This window comes from Porites lutea, chromosome 5 (genome assembly GCF_958299795.1).
Source record: "Porites lutea chromosome 5, jaPorLute2.1, whole genome shotgun sequence".
Taxonomy (NCBI): Eukaryota; Metazoa; Cnidaria; class Anthozoa; order Scleractinia; family Poritidae; genus Porites; species Porites lutea.
In genome coordinates, this window is record NC_133205.1 from 27,951,551 (window position 1) to 27,972,321 (window position 20,771).

The window sequence follows — 20,771 nt, forward strand, 5'->3', positions numbered from 1 at the left end:
CTCTCTATTATCTGGTGTCGTTTTAGAGTCAGTCTTGAACCAAACAATAACTCATTTGATAAAGTCGTTTGGCCATCCGCCGGTGTAACCGGATTGAGACTGACCTGACACAGGCCTGAGAACGCAGACATATTTCCACAAGCGACGAAAGAAAATAAAAGACAATTTCCCGGTTTTAGGATGTATTCGTGTTTAAAAGACAGTTTATTTACAGCAGTTATGAGGGATGCAAGGTTTTAAACTAGTTATGTAAAAGGGGTACCATTTGTCAATGTAAGGTAAACGAAAGGGGGTACTTTTTATGTCAGAAAAGTTGTATAAAGGGGTAAGGGGTTGGACTTCGGGGCGGAGCCTTTGTTGAGTGTCTCCCAGTGGCCAATCTAGCTTTTCAACTCAGTTGACAAAACCAAATCTGAGTTTGCTTGAATTCATTTTTATTTTTGCCTATTCATGTTCCATACAGGCTATATCTCTTTAGAGTTGTTCTACAGTTTTCTAGCCGTGATATTTATATTTACGTCACTAAACTTCTTTAACTTGCATGTCTTGTTTTCCCACTGAATAAAGGTCATGTGATAATACTCTAGGGAATTGTTTCTTTCGAATTTCGTCTTATTCACCTGCATATCTACGCATAATTTATGAAAAGACAATGGGTCAAGTTCCCCTGGGGACCCCTACTGGGAAAACCAAAAAACATACAAGCTAAGGGACGGACCATCAGAAAAGTTATGGGGGGGGGGGGGGGATTTTCGAGCCGCAGGAATTTTTTTTCGTTATCAAATTCCTTGTATGAATTTTTTTTTAGGACATAGCATGAATATTTTTTAGGGTTAATTGGCGTGCAAGAATTTTTTGTCATTTAATTTTCCCTTGCGCGAATTTTTTATGTGTCCTTCAACCGCCCCCCACCCCCCCCCCCCCCCCCCCCCCACCCTTCCCATAAGTTTTCTAATGGTCCGTCCCTAAAGAAGTTTATTATTCGACTGGCAAGCTAGTGTTGAAATCACGTGTCCGACCTAGGCCCTGTAACAGCTGTACTGTGTAGCTTGACATACTTACTATTAAAGCGCAAGTAAATGCTAAGTATGAAGGCGCTTAAAATGGTTAACCTTGATATTCGGCAACCCGTCAGAGTTATAATTTTTCTACGAATACTACAAATTACTGGAAAACGGTTTCTCTGGAGGATGCTTTCACAAAGCCCCGATGCACTGAATAGAAAGACTAAAAAATCTTTTATTGAATTAAAACAACAGCAACAAAGACTCTCATAGAGATGTTAAAGTTGTTCATCCTTTAGACATAATCGTTGCTTTTTTCGGGCTCATAGCCTATTACGCCCGAAGCTTGCATATAATGGTGTTGCTTAGTTAAAGCCAACGTTAACGTTTAGAACGCGTAACTGATTACAAAAACGCACTTTTTGACGTGTCGTCTAACTATAACACAAACTTTTCAAAGATTCAAAATTTTCTTTACGTATGTATAGCACTTGGCACATACCATCAGTTTTCTAATCTGTATAAAATTCTTACTAGGAAGACAGAACAACCAAAAACAGTTTCTAAACTATTAAAACAGTTAAGGATTCCGAAGACACTATTCATTGCAAAGGTTAAGTATCATGCTTTGATTAGAGGCGACTGACAACAATACAGAGGATACACGCCCTTAGTAAGCTATAAACGTAAATGCCGGGCGGAATTTATCGTCCAAAGGGGACCTGATTTGAAAATAGGGGTTAGTTTTGAGAGAATCACGTATTATAGGTTGGGCGTTAGATTCTCGGAAGTCAGGTCTGAAGATAGGGGCAAATCCATTTTTAATCTGAAAAATGTTTGAGACATTTGTCTAAAATAGTAAAAGATTCAATAGAAACAATGACGAAAACTTAAGTCTGGCAAAAATTCGCGTGGGCATATATCTTGAGTATGTTTCTATATTAACTGTTGGAACAGACAAGAGAAATAACGGTAAATAAGATATATATACGTACGAAAACTACCATAACCCTACAAAAGTCTAAGATATACATGCGAAGCATCTACATTTGAAGATAAGACTAAAATCTACTTTTCATCTAATGAACCTATTGCTAATGAACTTGGGATAGCATATTAACAATTTCTACATTTTTTCTACTGCTTCACTTTATCTTATGCTCTAATATTCCTATAACTTGTTCAGCATTTTGCATAAGCTATGTACGTCAAATTATTTCGGTAATTTCTTTCTGGTATCTTGCGAGATAAAGTGTTTCAAACTTCCAATTATATTTACTCTTTAAGTGCTTCAAGTAATTCACACCAATCGTCCCCTTCCTCCTGCTTAGGATGCGTTGACGTAAAATATTTGAAGAGACTTTCTCGAAGATTACCATCATCGTGACTCTACTGAAAAACAAATATGAACTTCGTTATGAATGGTTAATTGTTAAGTTTGGTGTCGTGTTTATGACACTACCTCTCTCTCCTGACCAGGCAAAATCCAGAATAAGGATTCTTGAAAACAAGATCGAAAACAAAATCGGAAACCAGGGGCGCTTTCCATTTAGTCAAAATTTCCGGAATTTATGGTTCGGCGGTAAATGGAACACGTTTCGTCGGTTCGTCCCACTGGAAAACTCCCAGAAAAAGTGGAAAATCTAAAAAGGTGGTCCCGTTTTCCCGGTTGGAATTTCCGAACGGAATGTCGTGTTCCATTTACGTTTCTCGTAGTTTGTACCAGTTCCAGGTCCACGGTCAGGCACCGCGACGTACTGGGGTTTAAGACCAAATGGAACAACTTTTTACCAATCGGAAATTCCACTTTTACTCCCTCCGAAATTTCCGGGTTTTTTTCCTAAATGCAAAGCGCCCCAGAATCCTCACTCCGAATTAGAATGCAAAACAGTCGGGTTTTTTTTCTCAAAATCGGTTTTGAGGCGCAATAATAGGAAGCTTTAGCAACGACTACGGCGACAGGAACAAAAACGGCAAAACAACAACTTCGCACGTGCATCACGTTTCTTTGTTTATTTCTTTGCCTTGGTTGCACGACTACGACGTCGAACTTCCTAATTTCACGTTTTATGAGGGACGTGAACGCGAGAAAACGACTTAATTTTTCTTTTTGCGAACTTAGATACAGTCCTTTAATTTAGAATTCAACCCCAGAACAATTCAAAACATTTGATAAATTGAACGAGATGCAATAAGAGCGAAGACGTTTGAAGCAGCGCGAATTCACTTTTTGAGTGAAGTTTTCGCTGCCGTTGCCGTTGTAGATGCTAACACTCTCCCGCTACTTTCACGCGACGCGCGTGGGCCTCACACGCTAGTAAAGCTTCCCTGCTAGCAAAGGCATCTTTTGCCTGGTATTCGGCAGGGTGTCAGGAAAGATGCCTCTGCCAGCAGGGAACCGTAAGATTCCTTAGATTCCTTAAATATCACAATTCATAAAGCCTTTTGTTGTCGAAAGCTGCTATTAAACGAGGCCTTATTGGCTTAAGTCTAGCTGGGTTAAGATGTCATTGTCATTGTAGAGCTTTATTCAGCTCAGTGTTATTTCTCAAGATTATTGGAAACAATGTCTTATATTGCTGTACTGTAAATTTGAGCCGTCGCAATTACTTTTTGGCAAATAAAAATCTATTATTTTTATCGATGTCTTTTTGTCTATATAATAAAAAGAACATTACACGGCTTTACTTTTTTCACCAAAAAAGTTAGTACGGTTATTTATACTGAAGAAAGTTGAGCCCTCTCCCGCTAGCAAAACGGTAAAACTTCTTACATTTGATAACTTGTTCCCGCCACTACGACATTCTCACTAAAACTCGTAATAGAGTGACGACGACTATCACGTTTTCGCGCCAAAATGACACCGGTTCACGCGTACTCGTAGTCCTTGTCTCAGAGTCTAAAGCTCTCTAATATCGCAGGTGAAATCAACGACAAACAAGAGCACTGTCATCAATTTTTGCAATAACAAACAAGAGAACTCTTATCATCTCTGCCAGCGCCCTGCCAGCAGAGCCCAGCCTTCTTTTTCTCTTTCTCGATCAAGGAGAAGACAAAACGAGGCTCTTCTCGCAGGGTGCCGCCCGATTAGAAGCCTTAAGTCTGTAATCTTACCACAGCTGTAACTTTACTTGGTGAGTCGTCATCCGAATCACACCTCTGCTCCAGTTCCTGTAAAGAAGAATCGATCACTGCCTCCTTGACAACACTCTGCTCGAATTTAGTTTCTTCTTTGTAGCTTACACTTGTGACCGTCCTTTCGCTCTCCGCTGCACTAAAGGTTCTTTGCGATATCGAACTCGACGTGCTTTCCATCCTCTGGTAGCTTTGATGGACCTGCATCGATGTTTCCCTTTTGAAAGTGGTGCCACCAGGCGTAGACGAAGCATCGTCCGGTTTCGGGGTGCTTGTGGTAGGCTCTGATGAGAGAGGTGTTTTGTCTCGAGCAAAGAACGATCTAAATTGCCTCAGTTCTTCATCCATCTCAGCCTGGTTCAACAAGTAAACCGGTCCGCCCAAGTCTTCCTTGCTTCCTTTGGGACTCTCGTAGTACGTTTTCAGAACTTTCTTAGATGCGTCTGATTTCTTGGCCATGCGAATGACTTGTTCACGAGTTAATCCTCGCATCCCGCGGGCTTCCCGCTCCTCGGGAGTTAAAAGTTCATCATCATCGTCATCACTGTCTGACTCAGGATGTCTTAGGCGTTTTGGTTTGACAACCTGCTCAAAACAAAAAGACACATTGGTCAAGTCGAAGTTTCTTAAGACAGCTTTGGTGTAAATAACTGTGCCCAAGCTAATCGTTCTTCATACTCCCAATGAGAAGTCAGCTCTGTTGTTGTTAGTGCATGGTTTTCGCTATAAAACGTCTCAGGCGCTTATTTCAAACTTACCACAGGGAAAATAAAGTTTACTTCAGTCTGCATTATTTAATGGCCATAATAGAGTTTATGAGTTCCCACTATAACTGTCAACTCGTATTACCCTGTCAAGTGTTACCCTAGCCTGCAAGCAAGCTCCTCGGGGCGCTCTGGCGGCAGGGAGCGAAAAGGAAAAAGACCCTGCAACTACCTCTCTGGAATTTGAATATCTGCATCGAAAAATCAGATGCGAAATGCTGATTGGCGGAGATGACAGTAATGACGTTATTACCCTTGGAACGTGTTTTTCTGTCTCCGTTTACATTCGCGCTGATGGGTGGAAATCTGACAGCTCAGTCGACCGGGAGCTACAGGGGAATTGGAGGTGGAATTCAAATTCCAACGACGTAGTTGCAAGCTCTCCTTCCTTTTTACCGCCCCGCCGCCAGAGCGCCCCGGAGAGCTTGCTCGCAGACTACTGTTGCCCTCTTAAAATAACGTCTCCACAATGGTTTTATACAAAGGTTTTTACTCATTGTTTTTCGAAGTCCTACATCTTGAGTAAATATTATACTTGGGAGTTTCACTTACGACTCAAACTTAAATCAAACACGGGAGCACGTACTGTACTAGATATATGTTGTAGTTAGTATGCTGTAGTTAATTATTTTTCCTTTGTTTCAGGCTGATCTGGGTATGGTAATGTATGCTGAGGAAGTTGAAACAACGGAAAAATAAAAATTACCTGAGATGAAAAAAAAATTAACTACAACATATTCAAACTCAGTCATGGTAAGTTGAGCCACAGCGAAGGTTTATATTAAATAGATTTTCGAGGTCTAAGTCCTATCACAAGAAACGCACTTAATCTATTTCTTTGAGAAATACGTCTTATTTATTTTGGTTATTCTGGGTTTACGCCATTGTATAAAAGGAATTTTCTAAGCGTTTTACCTGAGCATACACTGGTTCTGTCTTACTTTTCTCCTGTTCAGTCGATGGACCAGGCTGTACCTCAACAGCAACAGCTGACGACTTTGTCACCCTATCGTACAGCGGATCGAAACTCTCTGTAGAAGAGTCTAGCGATCGTTTTCCCTCATACATGAGAACAGGCCTCGCTTCTTGTCGTAAGAAGGGCTCCTCGTATTCGTGAGACTTGTCATCACCGTCCACATCCATGTCTGGGTGTTGTTCTTGTTGCTCCATGCGCTCAGGGACTAACCATTCCCGTTCTTGCAGCCTCTGTTGCTGCCGATACTGACAAAGCAAAGAAGCGAACAATAAATACCCGATAACCCTAAAAGGCGTAATGCCTGGTTTCTGTTCCGATGACTCTTGCAGTTAATTTATTATGATGATATACAATGCACGTGACCTAAAACAGACTGACTCAGGAAAAATATAACGGCCTTAAATATGCCAAGAAGACGTTAAGGGTGCGTTCTATCGAGAGTATTCCGAAACAAGAATAAGCAAAAGTGTTGTTACAAATCTCTTGTACCGAAAAATGGAAATACGAAATGGCTTATTCGCGATGGCTTCTGTCACTGCTTGCAGCATATATGATTCAAGTAAGGCAGGGTTTTTATGTTGACAGTTAAGAAAGATACGAAATGAAGACACGAATAACGCATTCTCTAACCTCTTCTTCAGGTTGCCTTATAGATACTTCTTCTCCGCGCACCCAGTAGTTTCCTCGGCGGCCTCGTCTACAGTAACAACAGCAACTCTTAATAGCATCGCGAACCTGAAAATAAAACGAAACAATGGTAACGCAGGGGCGGATCTAGGGGGAGGGTGCAGGGGGTGCGCACCCCCCCCCCCCCCACCTCCCGAGATGACCCGCGGTTTTCTAATACAAATGATATTCTGCAAAAAAAAAAAAAAAAAGTGGTTTATTGGTGTTGAAGTAGAGCAAGAGACGAGTGCACCCCCTCCTAAAAAAAATCCTGGATCCGCCCCTGTAACGCCAAATGTAGAGGTTGCTTTTTAAAGAAACCGTTGAGCTCTGTTGGAGTGTGTGTGTGGTGGGGAGGGGAGGAAGAGGGTGAAACAAAAAGATTGGTTTTCTCAGATGAGTCCATAAAGTAAATTTACCACCGCGAAGAGGATTGAGCATGAGCTCTTGTCAAAACGAATCAAGGGATTGTGGGTTGTGTGGGGTTGTTATATCGATTGATGGGGCTCTGTATTTTGGGGAACATGGTCCGGGAGTAAAATCAAGAATAACTTAGTTGAATGAAAAGTGTTCACTGATTCCATAGTGATTTAGGGTGCCTAACTAATAGGAAAATAAATGTACCGCAACGATACAAATTACAAAATGGCATGTCTAACCTGTCTATTCATGATGACGTAAAATAACAAAATCATGAATCCCTGAAAACAGAAACCAATTCACACATCAGAAACACTCTTATTTACTAAATACTCTCATTTATCTAAGTTGAACCTACTAACGGAAAAAAAGGGAAATTTCAGGCTAAAAGACGTGGTGGGCAGTCTGCGTCAAGCAGGCAAAAGTTAGCAAATTGACATTAAAGGCAAAAGTGGGTCTAATAACAAGTGTAAGAGGGCGAAAGCAAAAGTAACACAGATATCTGGAACAACCCCTAAACACTATAAGCCCATGAAGAATGTGTGACACTAACCGTGATTACGCAGCATATGATAAACAAAATGCACAACAAGGCCTTCCAATAGTATTGAACCAGAAGAATTCCCACCAGCCACGTGACGATAAACATGACCATAAGAATAATACAGTAACGAATTTGAACTCTGAAAAAAGACAAAAAATGACCACTTTCATTTACAGTGAAAATGACGAACTAAGGTTTGGATGGAATTCTGTACACTGTTTAATTCAAAGCCCTATTTTTTTACTGTTTGGGCGCAGATCTCTACTCTTGTTTAAGACCTGTCGGTTTTAGTGAGTTTGCGATAAGTGGGCCTTTTTAGACATGACAGATTAAAAACAAAATCCTCAACAACACAACACGAAATTGAACTCAATTTCAAAGGGATTGTTCTGTCGCCCTTAAACTTGTAAGAGCAGTCTTACAAATCTGAAGCTTATTCGGGAAAAGCAGGTTTGCTTTTGTTCATGCAATGTATCTAAGAACTAGGTTTCAAATTGATAAATTATTATATAAATACAAAGTTCAACATCGTGCAAGTGTTTTTAATCTTTCCAAAAAGTGCTACAAATGGCCGCATTTCAAGGCAGTCAAGTAGCACTGACCGAGATAGGGTTGCGGCTCCACGCCCAATTTGAGCAGAACAAGGCCTTGTCGGTTTGAGGGAAGGGTTGATTGGTGATACCTGAATCTTGTGTTGTAATAATATTGTTTGAGGCCTTGTCTTGGTAGACCCGTGATTGCTCTCCATACTCTCAAAAAGACAATACAAGCGATCTGCAGAAAATGGAAAAAACTTGTAAGACAAGTCAGCAACGTTTGTTACCAGTACTCTGAGAAACAAAAATATTACATACCAGGAATAAAAAAACTGCCGGAGCAAAGAACACCCACATCAAAGGATTGAATATAGACATCCAACACCTATTTTTAAAATTAAAGTAAGATATGATTATTCTCAAATAAGGAAAATCTACATTATTTACAAATAAGAAGAACCGCGCCTATGTGTATTCGGCATTCACATATAATACTATTCTGCGGGTTTCGCGGATTCACAAAGGTTGATGAGGCTTTGTTTTTCCCAAGTGAGACAAGACATCAGTTACAGTTCTAATCACTAAAACATGTTTTACTTTTAACCTGCACCTCTCAGAAAGTATGGAACAGCTATACTTACGACATATAGCTTTCGAATTTAGTAAGCTTGACGATCAACCATGTAATTACCATTGGAATGCCAGGTAAGCCTTGAAGACAACAAACAATAAAAAAAACCGTCATCTTTGTCCACTAAAATCATCATCAAAAGTGTTGGGAAGGCTGCTTCTTTTATCCTCTTTATTCCTTCTTCCCCCACCCCTCCATGCCCAATATTGAACAAAACTAAAGTTTTTTTGCGCCTATTTGTTCTCTATTATATCTCAACACTAAATAGAGAGACGAGGGGTATTTCGCAAAGGGGAAAACCATCGTTTCTGAACATTAAAATGAACTGCTGTTGTCGCACTACTTTTGTCCGGCATTGTAGTTTACAAAGCATTTTAGTACGTGGTCCTTGCTCAAGGTGAAATGGGGTGCAAACCCGATGATCCTGGTGCGCCTCAGTGCTATCCAAGCCCGCCTTCCAACTGAGTCTAGAGAGTTCGTATTCATATCCGTAGATTGCAATTATTGGGCGGCAAGTGACCAAGAATGTTTTAAATAATCTTATACACTTGCGGAAGGTATTTGTTTAAGGTAAACCGGCATATTAAAATCTTTGACTATCGTATGAATAGATTTTATTAACCCGTGCTTGCTTTATCATTCATGAGGCTCTGTAAAAGGTGCTTAACATATTCTGTACTAGGCGCTTCAATTTTTCTTTATGACAAACCTTACAAGAGAAAGTGTTGACTCATGGGGTCAATATGAGAGATTCAGGGTCAAGGTAAAGGTGGATTTCCACTGCCGCGTAATTTTTAACTGCGTACGCACGTAAACTTTGCGCGCGTAAGTAAAACAGAGGCAGTGAATAAAAGCTCGCGCGTAAACGTAAAAATTAAGTTGAACCTCAATCAACTTTAGGTAACTTTCAAGTATTCAGGAATCGTAAGAATAGTGTTCAGTACTCACCCCAGCCGAGCAAGAAATAACCAATCCAGTACTTTTTCTTTGGTCCATCAATGGTGTCCCAGATTCTCATGTAAATACTCTCGGTTAAAATCCACGAAAACGCGCACAAATAGAAATAGTGAGCCAAAAACGAGTAGAGGTTACACAATACCTAAAAAAGGAAGAACGACAAAGAACTGAGAAAACACGCTGTTAACTAGCAAACGGTTTTGGTTATCAAAATTTCGGTTTTCGGTTTTATCCATTCAAATCTACCTTCAGAGTGAATCGTTCGATTCAAATTTGTATTTGATTGTGGTAGGGGTCTGGCATCACATAGGGTATTAACCCTTTAAGCCCCAATATCCACATACAAATTCTCCACACTGATATTCATGCATTTCCTTAGAGATAAGTTGAGAGAGTTTAATAAAAGATCAAAGCATTTTCTCTTTGGCGATCATTTTATTAATTCTCACAACTTATCTCCTGACAACGTATGGATATTGTTAGGAGAAAATTGATGTTGGTCACCATTGGGACTTAAAGGGTTAAAGAGAGTTGGAGTCACGTTTACGGCAAACGGAAAACGTCAGATTCAAGTCGAGAATTTTCCCAAAAAAGAAAATAGGCAGATAAAAACAGCTCAAAATAATTCTTTTGTATAAAACTGGCGTGAAACAACTAACATTTTTGTAGAATGAACAGAGAACGACAGTCAAAGAAAACCCTGAAATAATCTTTGTCAGTTTTACCTAAGACTACTTTGCTAATGTAACTCAACTATAAGTGTACATCTTTGGCTTTCGATGACCCGAATGAAAACGGATTGCAACTTGAAAAAATTGGGCCATTTTTTCAAGTTAAACTCTTGTGTGTTGTGACTAAAAAACAATCATGCTTTATTTCCACTTTGGTAGAGTCATTTGATATCTCTCTTTTAGAGTTCCAAATATGACAAAAGATGAGTGAGAATAACTAGTAATAATTCAGTTGCTCAGCTTTGACCAAAAACTTAATGTAAACTGAACATGACATAGCCCCTTCATCTCCAACAAACAAAAAATTGACAATTCATATATCAGAGAGGATTGTAAGGATGTAATAACAATACCGTAAATCCTCTATTAAGCCCCTCCTCTCAAATAAGCCTCCTCCCTCTAATAAGCCCCTCCTTTTCAGGGGAAAAAAGTTAATAAGCTTCCCCTCCCCTCCCCTCCCCTGATTATTCTTCACTAATAAATGAGAGACTGTACTAATCAATCATGCGTGTAAAACTTCGCGTGGACTTATCCAGGATGGTTTATTTACCAACTGGAAGTTCAGATTTGCTTCTGATCCTCAGCTGCATGACCTCGAACCTTCTTGTTCTTGAGCTTCTCCAATTTGTATTCTAGTTCTTTATGGAGAACTGATACCATCGTCCCCCTCCCTCTCAAATGAGCCCCCCTGTCTCTATTAAGCCCCCCCCCCCCCTCAAATGGGCGTGAAATAAATAAGCCCCCCTGATTGTCTTTTAATAGAAGATTTACGGTATTGTAAAAAATGATATCTTCATCATCATCATTCGGCTCCAAAGCAGTCGACCACAAGTTTCCTCCACCGAAAGCGGTCTTGAGCCATTTCCAACAGCTGATTGTCATTTAGCAAGCTTTCAAGATCCCCCAGAAAACAATGAAGAGGGAACATACACTCGACTGTCTCTTAACGGACACCTCTATAAGACGGACACCTCTGAAAAACGGACACTTAGAGTTGGTCCCTGCATTTATTTACCCCTTTTATTTGACTCTCTATAAGACGGACGCCCCTTTAAGACGGACACTTAGTGCCGGTCCCAAAGGAGTCCGTCTTAGAGAGAGTTGACTGTACATTGCAAATTCTATGACAGGCTCATTTTCAGGCAAGCGGAGCACGTGACCAAGCAAACTCAATTGCCGAAGTCTGACTCTTTTAATAAGAGGAGCTGTTTCTGTGAGGCTGTAGATGGTAGCATTTGGTATCCCGTCGATTCGCCTGATGTTTCACATAATTCGATAGCAGGGCGTGGCAAAAGAATTGATTTTTACCATTAAAAAACTTGAATAATACCATGTATAAATTGTGATCTTACCAAGTCGTTATAAGACGTCAGACCAAAAAGGACTAAAACAAAGGTGACAATAATAGAAGCACAAACACACATGTGCATCGCCCATGTTCGATCGGGTTTCAACCAACTAGAGGCAAAAATACATACGCAAAATTAGGATGAAATTCACACAATTCATCCCATACACCCAGCACAAGGAAAGCAAAAATCGTAACAAACAAACTAGTGGATCAAATATAGCGGCTTGTCGGATAAATGACGTTATATGACGTCATCGTCACAGACCCCTCCTACCCTTGTGACATTGAGGGAACAATGTTTCAAGTCGGCTGAGTGATATCAACCCTGAACAGCTTTTTCTTAAGCATTAAATTTAACAAGGTTTATAGCCAGCGTCTAGCCTGCGTCTAGCCTGCGCCTTTGACGGGCCCCCTACCGGGACCCAACGAATTACCGGAAGTGCGTTTCCAATCACCTTTCATCCTGATTGGCAAATCGACAATGGCTTTTTTAACAGGCCAATCAATAGCGCGTACTTAAATCTTGATACATAGGTGAAGGCTCCTAACAAAGATTTCGGCGCTCTTTCACAGACGGACTTTACCAGAGTTTAGTTTCATCCGTGGCGCAGCCTAACCTTGAACAGCATGATAAAAAGTACCAAGTGGAAGTGATTCTCAGGCGAGAAGATTCAGTGCGCTCTAGAGAGCCCGCAACAGACAGCTACATAAAAACGTACCGTTGAGAAATTTACAAGACAGCCTTTCGTAACTTAGCAAGGAGCGCAAAACAACTTTCCACAAAATTAACCAACTTTCAAAATCACAACTCAAAATGACCAACTTAAGCCAGAAATCTAAGAAGAGTATCACAGTTTAACATTCATAAACACTGAAGGGTGTACAAAACAGCACCACCTATCAATGTCCAGCAGGGTGATTAATTAAGGTACGATCGTGGAAGCTGCATAATACATTAAGAGGTTCTTACCAACAAACAATCAAAAGAATAAAAAACGTGAGTCCAGCAAATGCGATGATAATCCAACAAGCAATATAAATACAATGCATAAAGTCACTTGTGGAGCCTGTTGCCTGTAGAACAAAACAAATAAATGCAAAGTAAAGAAAGTAGTTTAATCATACTGTAACCGGAACATTTTACGTCATTTCTATGTTCTGTATGTTCAAGATGGTTCAACTGCATTAACTCTAAATCAGGCTTTCGATTAAATACTGCGGAGAATTTTTGTTCGTGCATCCTTTAGTTGTACTGCTGTACTACTGACTGGCCGGGAAGCTCCCATTATTTTGTTGACCCAGAATGTGCAGGATCAAAGTTAAGAAAAATTTCAAATATAACTTTGGAAAAAAATGAAATTACAAGATTACAACGCGCAAGAACTACTCAAGGGAAGGCGATTCATTTGAATAAAATGTTTACAACATCGCGTGTTCCTCTATCCCTCTTCCTTCCCCACAACGCTATCACCCAGCCCATCTGGTTCGAGTTCTGTTCAGTTCATTGGCGGAATAAACCACGCCCGTCTGTTACTGAGTATGAGTTTCTTCTGGTTCCCTTTTTATAACGCGAAAATCACTTCAGCCCTTAAAGACGATATTAAAAATGGGAACGTTTTCTCTATTCACTCCAGTTGTCAATCATGTGTTCCTCACTCGTTTTTAGTAAACACTTAAATACACAATTTGTTCTGAACTGAGCACTACGAGGCAAACATAAAAGCGTAAGTTACGCACTGACTACTTACCGTGATCGCCACGGGGGGAAGAGGTTTACTTCTTAAAACGGCAAAATTAGTCATGTGATCACACTGACACGTTGTTCGCAGGGTGTTGTAGTTAGTTGTATTGCAGCCTTCCTCAGACCACCCTCCATGCGGGGCATTCCTGCGTAAAGTTACAATCGGTACATTTGTAACAATAATAGAGAACTTTAGATTTGAGGAAGTTTTTGCGTGTGCTCTCAAAAATAAAGACAGCCCGGAAAAGTTTCGTTTTCCTTTTTTTCGCCAAAAATTTAGTACGGTTATTTATACTGAAGGAGGTTAAGCCCTCTCCCGATAGCAAAAAGATAAAACTTCTTACATTTGATAACTTGTTCCCGCCACTACGACATTCTCGCTTGTAGTAGATAACGACGACTATCACGTTTTCCCGCCAAAATGACGCTGGTTCACGCGTGAGCAGTATTCAGTATTATTAAAAACTCGTAGTAGTCCTCGTCTCAGAATCTTATTTAGCTCTCTAGTCTTGAACCCAAAAGGTAACTTCCACTACTTGTTAATTCACCTAAAGCAGAGGTATCTAGGCAGGGGTTTCTATCGCGCGGCAAGACAGGACTATAGAACGAAGAAGAAAACTCAAGAAGCAGTGCTGCAACATACTGTAATATATGTAAAATATCATTGGTTGATAAAAACATTTCACACTGCTAAGATTGAAAACCAACTTCAGCGCGTAATCTGGTCAGTCGCTAAAGAAACGGCGGTGCTGTGTAGGTGGGGTAGTTTTGTAAATTTGCCAACGTAAACAAATGAGCCAAACGCATTATTCACGTGAAGACTGGTCTTCAGAGTATTTAGGGCGAAGAAAGAAAATCACAGCATAACAAATAAAATCAGTAGGTCGTACATAACCTATCAATTTACAGTTCGAACACACTCCTTTGGTCTCTGTTTATTCTCCTAGTTTAGTTACATAATTTTGTACATGTGAAAAGTTAACGGGAGCTACTTACAAATTGAAGTCCCAAAATGCACAAATCGGTTGATCATTATCCTAGACATAAGGAAAATAAAATAAAAAACAACGAAATTTATTTTAAACGCGCATAAAGATGTAAAAAATGACAGATAAATAATAAATATGGCTAATAAAATACAAAAATATATATTGAATATGGTTTTTAATTTCTTTACGTCAACTTACAGCCATTTCCTGGAGGTTACTTGAGGCAATGATGACAGGATCGTTCAATTTTGTAGGAGGTTTCGGGTCCGTGGAGGCCGAAATCACCGCCGAGTTGACTTCAAAGTTAAGACCCTTGTCACTGTACGCACTACCAAAAAAACAACGCCATTAAAATAAGCGAATCACTCAAACCAGATATATCAATACGTCCCAGGGCATTGTTTCTTCTCTTTTTCTTTTCAGTTGAAGATCATTTTCTCGCATGACTTTCTCTATTCTTTTTAGTTCAGTATCATCCAGTCATCAAATTACAGACAAAAAGAATTAAGCTGAATTTGGTTTTTTAAGCGGCTTTCATATCTTAATTCCAATTTCGCACTAACCCTGGATTATCATAACCCAGCTTTGAACAAGCCGGCCCCGCACGCCAAACTTACCTTTCAAACGACAGAATCCTTGTCAGTGTCCTGTATAAAAAGGCCGCAATTTTGATTCCATCTTTACCTGGTACAAAAATAAAATCAGATTGTTAGATGTTAAGTGCTTTGATAACAAATAAACCAGTGATGAGAAATTTCGACACTTTTAAGCTACGACATAGTAAGCCATGGTAACTGGACAAAGTAGGACAGAGTTGAGCAAAATTCAGGAAGTTAACTTCAACCTGTCCGAGTTGTAGGACTTAAGTCCTATTACTGGCCTAATGATTGTGTCAGTAACAAAATGCGAGAGACGCAGTAATAGAATAATAAATGTAAGTACATTAATTTCACCTTGTTACGACATCAACTTACAGTAAACTTTCCAAAGCAAAAAAATTTAAACTGTTGTGAAACTCGTATGAACGCCATCCATAACATCGTTATAATAAAATTGTAATCCGATTGTTCAATTAAAAAAACAAATAAACAAACTAAATGAAAAAAAGAAACCGGTACTTGAACATACCTTAGTGAAGGTCATTGGACCAGACAGTCTCTAGCTTCAATTTGATTGGTTAGCATAGGCAAATGAAGGAAGCTTAATTTTCATTGCCTGCTTAACTCGCCGATTGCAAGCTCCTGGTGCTCGGACAGGTCAAACCAGACAATCTGGTACCGCAACAGATGTGCTAATTAAGCAGTCAAATAAGAGCCGTCTAAAACTAATCAGTTTCGATTATATTGATATAATTATCGTACCATTATAAGATTCCATATCTTTCATGTCCTTGATCATCTGCGTGCTTAACACCACAAAGGTGGTCACATTCCACTCTTCTTTGACCCTTGCTAAGTCGAGCCAGTTGTAATTTGGAAATATGACGTCTTCTGATATCGTCTCCGGATTAGCTACACCGGCACCCATAACTATCAAAGTAAAAATTTTAAATATGAGAAAACGTAAATCAGTGAATGTTATATTTAGAGACGATGGTCGATCACCTGCGATTAAAATTGAGTTATGTGTTCATACTTCAAAAAAGGAGAGGTAGAAGGAAAAAATTCCTAAATTTTCTAGATTACCGCAGGCGGTAACATTCTTTAAAAGTATGAAGCAGGTATGATTTGTGTCTCAAGGTGTTGGGGCAGCTATTTTCCGCGTGTGTCCCTAAATGATGATGAAGAAGATGGTTTAGATTCTTTATGTTGCGTAAAAAAAAAGAAAAGAAAAAGTAAAAATAGTAATTTACCCAACTCTTTCTCCAGACCTCTTTCCAAAACAAAACATTCTTTTTACAGATTCAATCCTATCAAATAGGTGTTCAACACACACCTCAAAACAACAGGAACAACTTTTTTTTCACGACGCACTAGAAACGTGCGAGGCCGAGATTGAATAATATTTGACCAAGGCAAAAAAAAAAATCAGTTATATAGCAATTGTTGTGGCTTTGAAAAAAAAAAACTGTTTACAATTTTTCCAGACTTTATCTCTATTTTCCAGACTTTTTCCAAGTCTGGAAAATTGCTGGGCAAATTTCAAGAACTTTTTCAAGAATTCAAGACTCTGTATGAACCCTGCCAACTAGGGAGAGACTAGAGTGAGGAGTGTGCACGATCTACTCAAGGTAGTAAATTGTTTTATACTATTACTACTCACCAACATATTCAGTGATAAATATCTTGAGATTCCTCTTTGCGTTGATGGAAGCGACCTGCGCAGATTGGAGACCATATTTCTCGAGGGCCAAGATAAACTTCGATGCCGTCTGTAACACCTGCAAAGAAATACACGAGTGAAGTGTAAGAGCCAATATCAGTCGTCGAAGCTTCGGCACTTAAGCATCAATCATAAGCCTCGGCAACTGCAAATGCATGGTCGTGATTTTTGTTCATGAACAAAAACGGAAGAATATTCAATGTTTATTTCAATGTACCAGATACTACGCGCGCATGGTTGGTTGTGTCTTAAGATCCGTCGGAGGCTGACGTCAGACAGCTGACGTCATTGTCTTCGTTGTTTTGTCCAACCTGCAGACTTACAGTTTACGGAAAATGTTAACATATTTTACGAGATTTTTCCGGATTAAGTAATTGAAGGCCTCTAAAAAGGTTACGCAGTAGTTGCTTACAAGTAAGAAGACGAAACCGAGACAAAAATATTCTTGGTGACTTGAAAGTTAGCTCAAATAATAGTTCTCGCTCGTTCCCTGTATCGTGCCCGCAAGGGCCATTTGCTTCAACCAAACAGAAGCACTACCCATATCTGGGAAGTAACACGTCATCATCACGGAGTTTCTGCAGTGGCAGTCGAGAAGCCGGTAATGGCGTCGCCAAATGCAGCCTTTTTATTCAGGCTACATTGCCATTCTATTTCACCTGCCTTGGGCGGATGTAGCCAGAGTAACCCTTTTCATTCTTAGGTTACGTTTCAGGGTTCGTACCCTTTTTTTTGGACAAAAAATTCAAGGACTTTTCAAGGACTTTCAAGGACCCATTTCCCATTTTTCCAAGGACTCCATTCACTGCAAAAAAGAGCCACAACATGAGCAATTTTATCCTGAAGGTCTTTCTGTGTTTGCTTCTTTTAGGCGCTTGAGAATCTGGGTTGGATAATGTTAGCACTGAAATTCGAGGACTTTCCTGTACGGAGTGTCAGTGTTCAATTGTTCAGAGCTCGAGAGAAAACCACTATGGTAAGGCCTAACACCTGAAGCCGACAAATTTTAAAATACCTTTTGTGCGACGATAAACTCCTGTTCATTATGCTGATGAAGGATGTTGTTGGCCACTTCGACTATGTTCTGTCGAGAAATCATAATCATGTCAAAAAACCAAAGAACTATTTCCTGAGCTTCAAGTGCAAGTGGGCTGTAAATACATGAATTAATTAATTAATTAATAACGATTTAGAGGTAGCATATCCACTAAGTGGTTCTTCGTCTACCAACCCTGGTAGAATTGGAATTTAGAAAATAGTAAGGAGAGGGGAAACGGAGTACCCGGAGAAAAGCCTCTCGGAGCAAGAGAGAGAACCAACAACACAACTCAACCCACATAAGCGTCGACGCTGGGATTTGAACCCAGTCCACATTGGTGGGAGGCGAGTGCTCTCACCACTGCCGGCGCTATCCTTGCTCTCCCTAAGTACTCAGCCTGCCTCAGCATGAAGGCAAGGTGCAGCAATTGCTGAGTTATTGCCATTACCAAAAAAATACTCAGTTGCTTGCTCACTCACTCAGTCCCATCACGTACGCCCAAACGTACTTACTCACTTACTTTAGCAATAAAACACTTACGCACTTACTTAACAACAGCTAGGAGTAGCAGGGATGATTTTTTTACCTTTACTTCTTCGATAGTGCCTACACTGTCTTCATTTGCACGTGTCGTGTAATCCACAACTAGTTTTAGTATTTCTGTGCTTGTGACGAGGTCTCCAGCGAGTATTGCGTAGTTTTCGTTCGGCGTTGTCAAGTTTAAGAGATCTTTAAGACCTGTTAGGATATCTTTCTCTGTTTTATCCTTGTTATTTTCGATAGACACTGACTGGTTTATCTGCAACGAATAACATGTCTTATGAACGATGAAAATAACCTCAACTAACGGCCACTTCTTTACAACTAACGGCCACTTGTTTTCGGTGTACGGTCCATACATTTTCTTTCTTTATATTTATTTAGATGCTTCCACTTAGTTACATTAACAAAAAAAATAATAACTAAGCGAGGGAGCAACCAAAGGGATCAACGGCCACTTTCGTCTGTCCCCAGGGTAGCCGTTGTGAGAGGTCCAACTGAACAGCTTTTTCAGGTAACGTTGTGGGAAACCCGCAGCCACAAGACCGCGAGGTAATAAGTGAAAATCCCAAACTCAGTTATGAAACCCATTTTTTTGTCATAACACGACAAAGGTAAATGTTTGTGAGGTTCTATGCCGTGAAGCAATGACCAAATGTTAAGGGATTTACTGCTATCCACAAGACCTTGCGGTCTTGTCGCGTAGGTTTGAGGCCTGAATGACATGATCGCGAGCAAGAGTCCTGCTTCATTCTTTACATCCAGAAGATCCCACAATCCACAGTTTATTATTATTATTATTATTATTATTATTATTATTATTATTATTATTATTATTATTATTATTATTATTATTATTATTATTATTATTATTATTATTATTATCATCATGATTTTTTTCTTTTCTTTCTTGACAGGAGAATATATATAGGACTATTTTTCACGTACCTCATTTTTGAGATTGAGAAAGTCACTGGTCTTACAATTTGTGTAGTCCGGATAGTACCAGATCCCAGACGAACAGTTGCGCCGAGCGAAACCTGGTGAATAAAGAAGACAATGGGTAACACTTTCTACTTTCCAATTTCCGGGTTAATCGAATTTAATTGATGGAAGAAAAAAATGAGATATTCTGATAGTTCGGGAGGATTTCCTCTTGATCTTTATTACTTTGCAAATAAAGATCAGGAGGTGCAAATTATCAGATCATTTCCAAGTTTCAAAAACTCTCACTCTCAAAACGAGGCTAAGTGCAGAACCATTCTTGCAAAAATGATTTTTAATTTGCGTGACCTCCTTTAATTAACTCACATTCTTTCATGCAGACATTAACCAATCAGAAGTCGAGGACAGTTTGCAGCTGGCTTCTGATTGGATTAAATCTGTACGAAAGAATGTGAATAAATCAAAAGCGGTCACAATTTTGGGCCCCTTGCTGTAATAACCCATTTTCATATCAATGGTTTCGCACTTGGCCTCGCTTTGAAACTGAGGCTTAGGGCAGGCCTATTTAATTATTTTCAGAAGAACGGTTGTTCACTAGGATTGGCTTTAATAAGGAGGCTTAGGGATAGCTCTGAAATTGGCAAATAAACTAACCTGGGAGTCCCCTGGGACAAGGCTGGACATCGGTAGCACCATCAGCTGCATTATTCCACGTGACGTTCTCATAAACAGACGGGCAAGCTGATTGGAGAAAATCAATCAAAGGTCGATAAAGTATCCTATAAATAACGAACGTCTAGCATTTCTACAGAAATATTCTGAGAGGATACACATTTTATAGGTTGCTAGCTATTTGTAACAGTTTACAGTCGACCTAGAGACGTTTAAGGTTACATTGGCATTAACAAATATCTATGTGGTATTGATAACTACGACATTTTTTAAAATTCAGGAGCAGCTAACTGGTGAGAAACGGGACATTTAAGAGGGGGGCGTAGCGGGAGGGGGCGGAAAACAACCGCAAATTCGCACTGAAAAACATAAAAATCCGCGACACCGCAAAAAAAAACAACAACAACAACAACAACAAAATTTATAAAAACCGCATACCGCTTGATCATGTAAAACTGCAATGCTGCAAAATTGCTACAAAATCACAGTGACCTAAATTACCCCTCATTTCGGGCGAAATCGCTAATCAGATTACACCAACAACAGGATGGCTCAGATATATTTAATTCCTTTAATACTGAACCAGTTCTGGAAAAATTTGAAATGCTCGCTCCTGATTGGCCAGAAAGTATTTCCTAGTACTGGTTCGGTTCTCTCCCGTTCTTCTTTGCTTTGCCTTTTATAATTTTCGGGTCTCCGATCTCTTATTTCGTACCTTGTGTTTGCTCAAAGGAGTACAAGTAGCGATCTACAGGTATGTCTCCCAGCATAGCTTTGTTAACTTCTTCTTGAAGTGTTTTCTGAACTG

The 20,771-nt window shown here is 39.7% G+C and overlaps 1 protein-coding gene across 3 annotated transcripts in view; it reads right to left on the reverse strand.

Moving 5' to 3' along the window:
- Positions 1–419: 419 nt before the first annotated feature.
- Positions 420–20,771, reverse strand: part of LOC140936471 (uncharacterized) — a 29,530-nt gene continuing 9,178 nt past the window's right edge. Inside the window, exons 7-29 of one of the 3 annotated variants that reach the window (XM_073385943.1) lie at positions 20,679–20,771; positions 19,946–20,032; positions 19,295–19,386; positions 18,393–18,605; positions 17,783–17,851; positions 16,708–16,825; positions 15,825–15,974; positions 15,063–15,129; positions 14,644–14,773; positions 14,453–14,493; positions 13,464–13,602; positions 12,686–12,789; positions 11,717–11,822; positions 9,625–9,775; positions 8,687–8,756; positions 8,364–8,430; positions 8,192–8,283; positions 7,519–7,648; positions 7,205–7,246; positions 6,510–6,614; positions 5,819–6,124; positions 4,119–4,724; positions 420–2,393 (exon numbers count right to left, since the gene is read on the reverse strand). The exon at positions 20,679–20,771 is cut by the window's right edge and continues 56 nt beyond it. In XM_073385943.1, coding sequence (XP_073242044.1) covers positions 2,280–2,393; positions 4,119–4,724; positions 5,819–6,124; positions 6,510–6,614; positions 7,205–7,246; positions 7,519–7,648; positions 8,192–8,283; positions 8,364–8,430; positions 8,687–8,756; positions 9,625–9,775; positions 11,717–11,822; positions 12,686–12,789; positions 13,464–13,602; positions 14,453–14,493; positions 14,644–14,773; positions 15,063–15,129; positions 15,825–15,974; positions 16,708–16,825; positions 17,783–17,851; positions 18,393–18,605; positions 19,295–19,386; positions 19,946–20,032; positions 20,679–20,771 — 3,092 coding nt within the window. In that variant the 3' untranslated portion in view covers positions 420–2,279. Of the gene's footprint in view, positions 2,397–4,118; positions 4,725–5,818; positions 6,125–6,509; positions 6,615–7,204; positions 7,247–7,518; positions 7,649–8,191; positions 8,284–8,363; positions 8,431–8,686; positions 8,757–9,624; positions 9,776–11,716; positions 11,823–12,685; positions 12,790–13,463; positions 13,603–14,452; positions 14,494–14,643; positions 14,774–15,062; positions 15,130–15,806; positions 15,975–16,707; positions 16,826–17,782; positions 17,852–18,392; positions 18,606–19,294; positions 19,387–19,945; positions 20,033–20,678 lie in introns of all 3 variants that reach the window. The other 2 variants (XM_073385942.1, XM_073385944.1) reach the window with 2 other exon arrangements.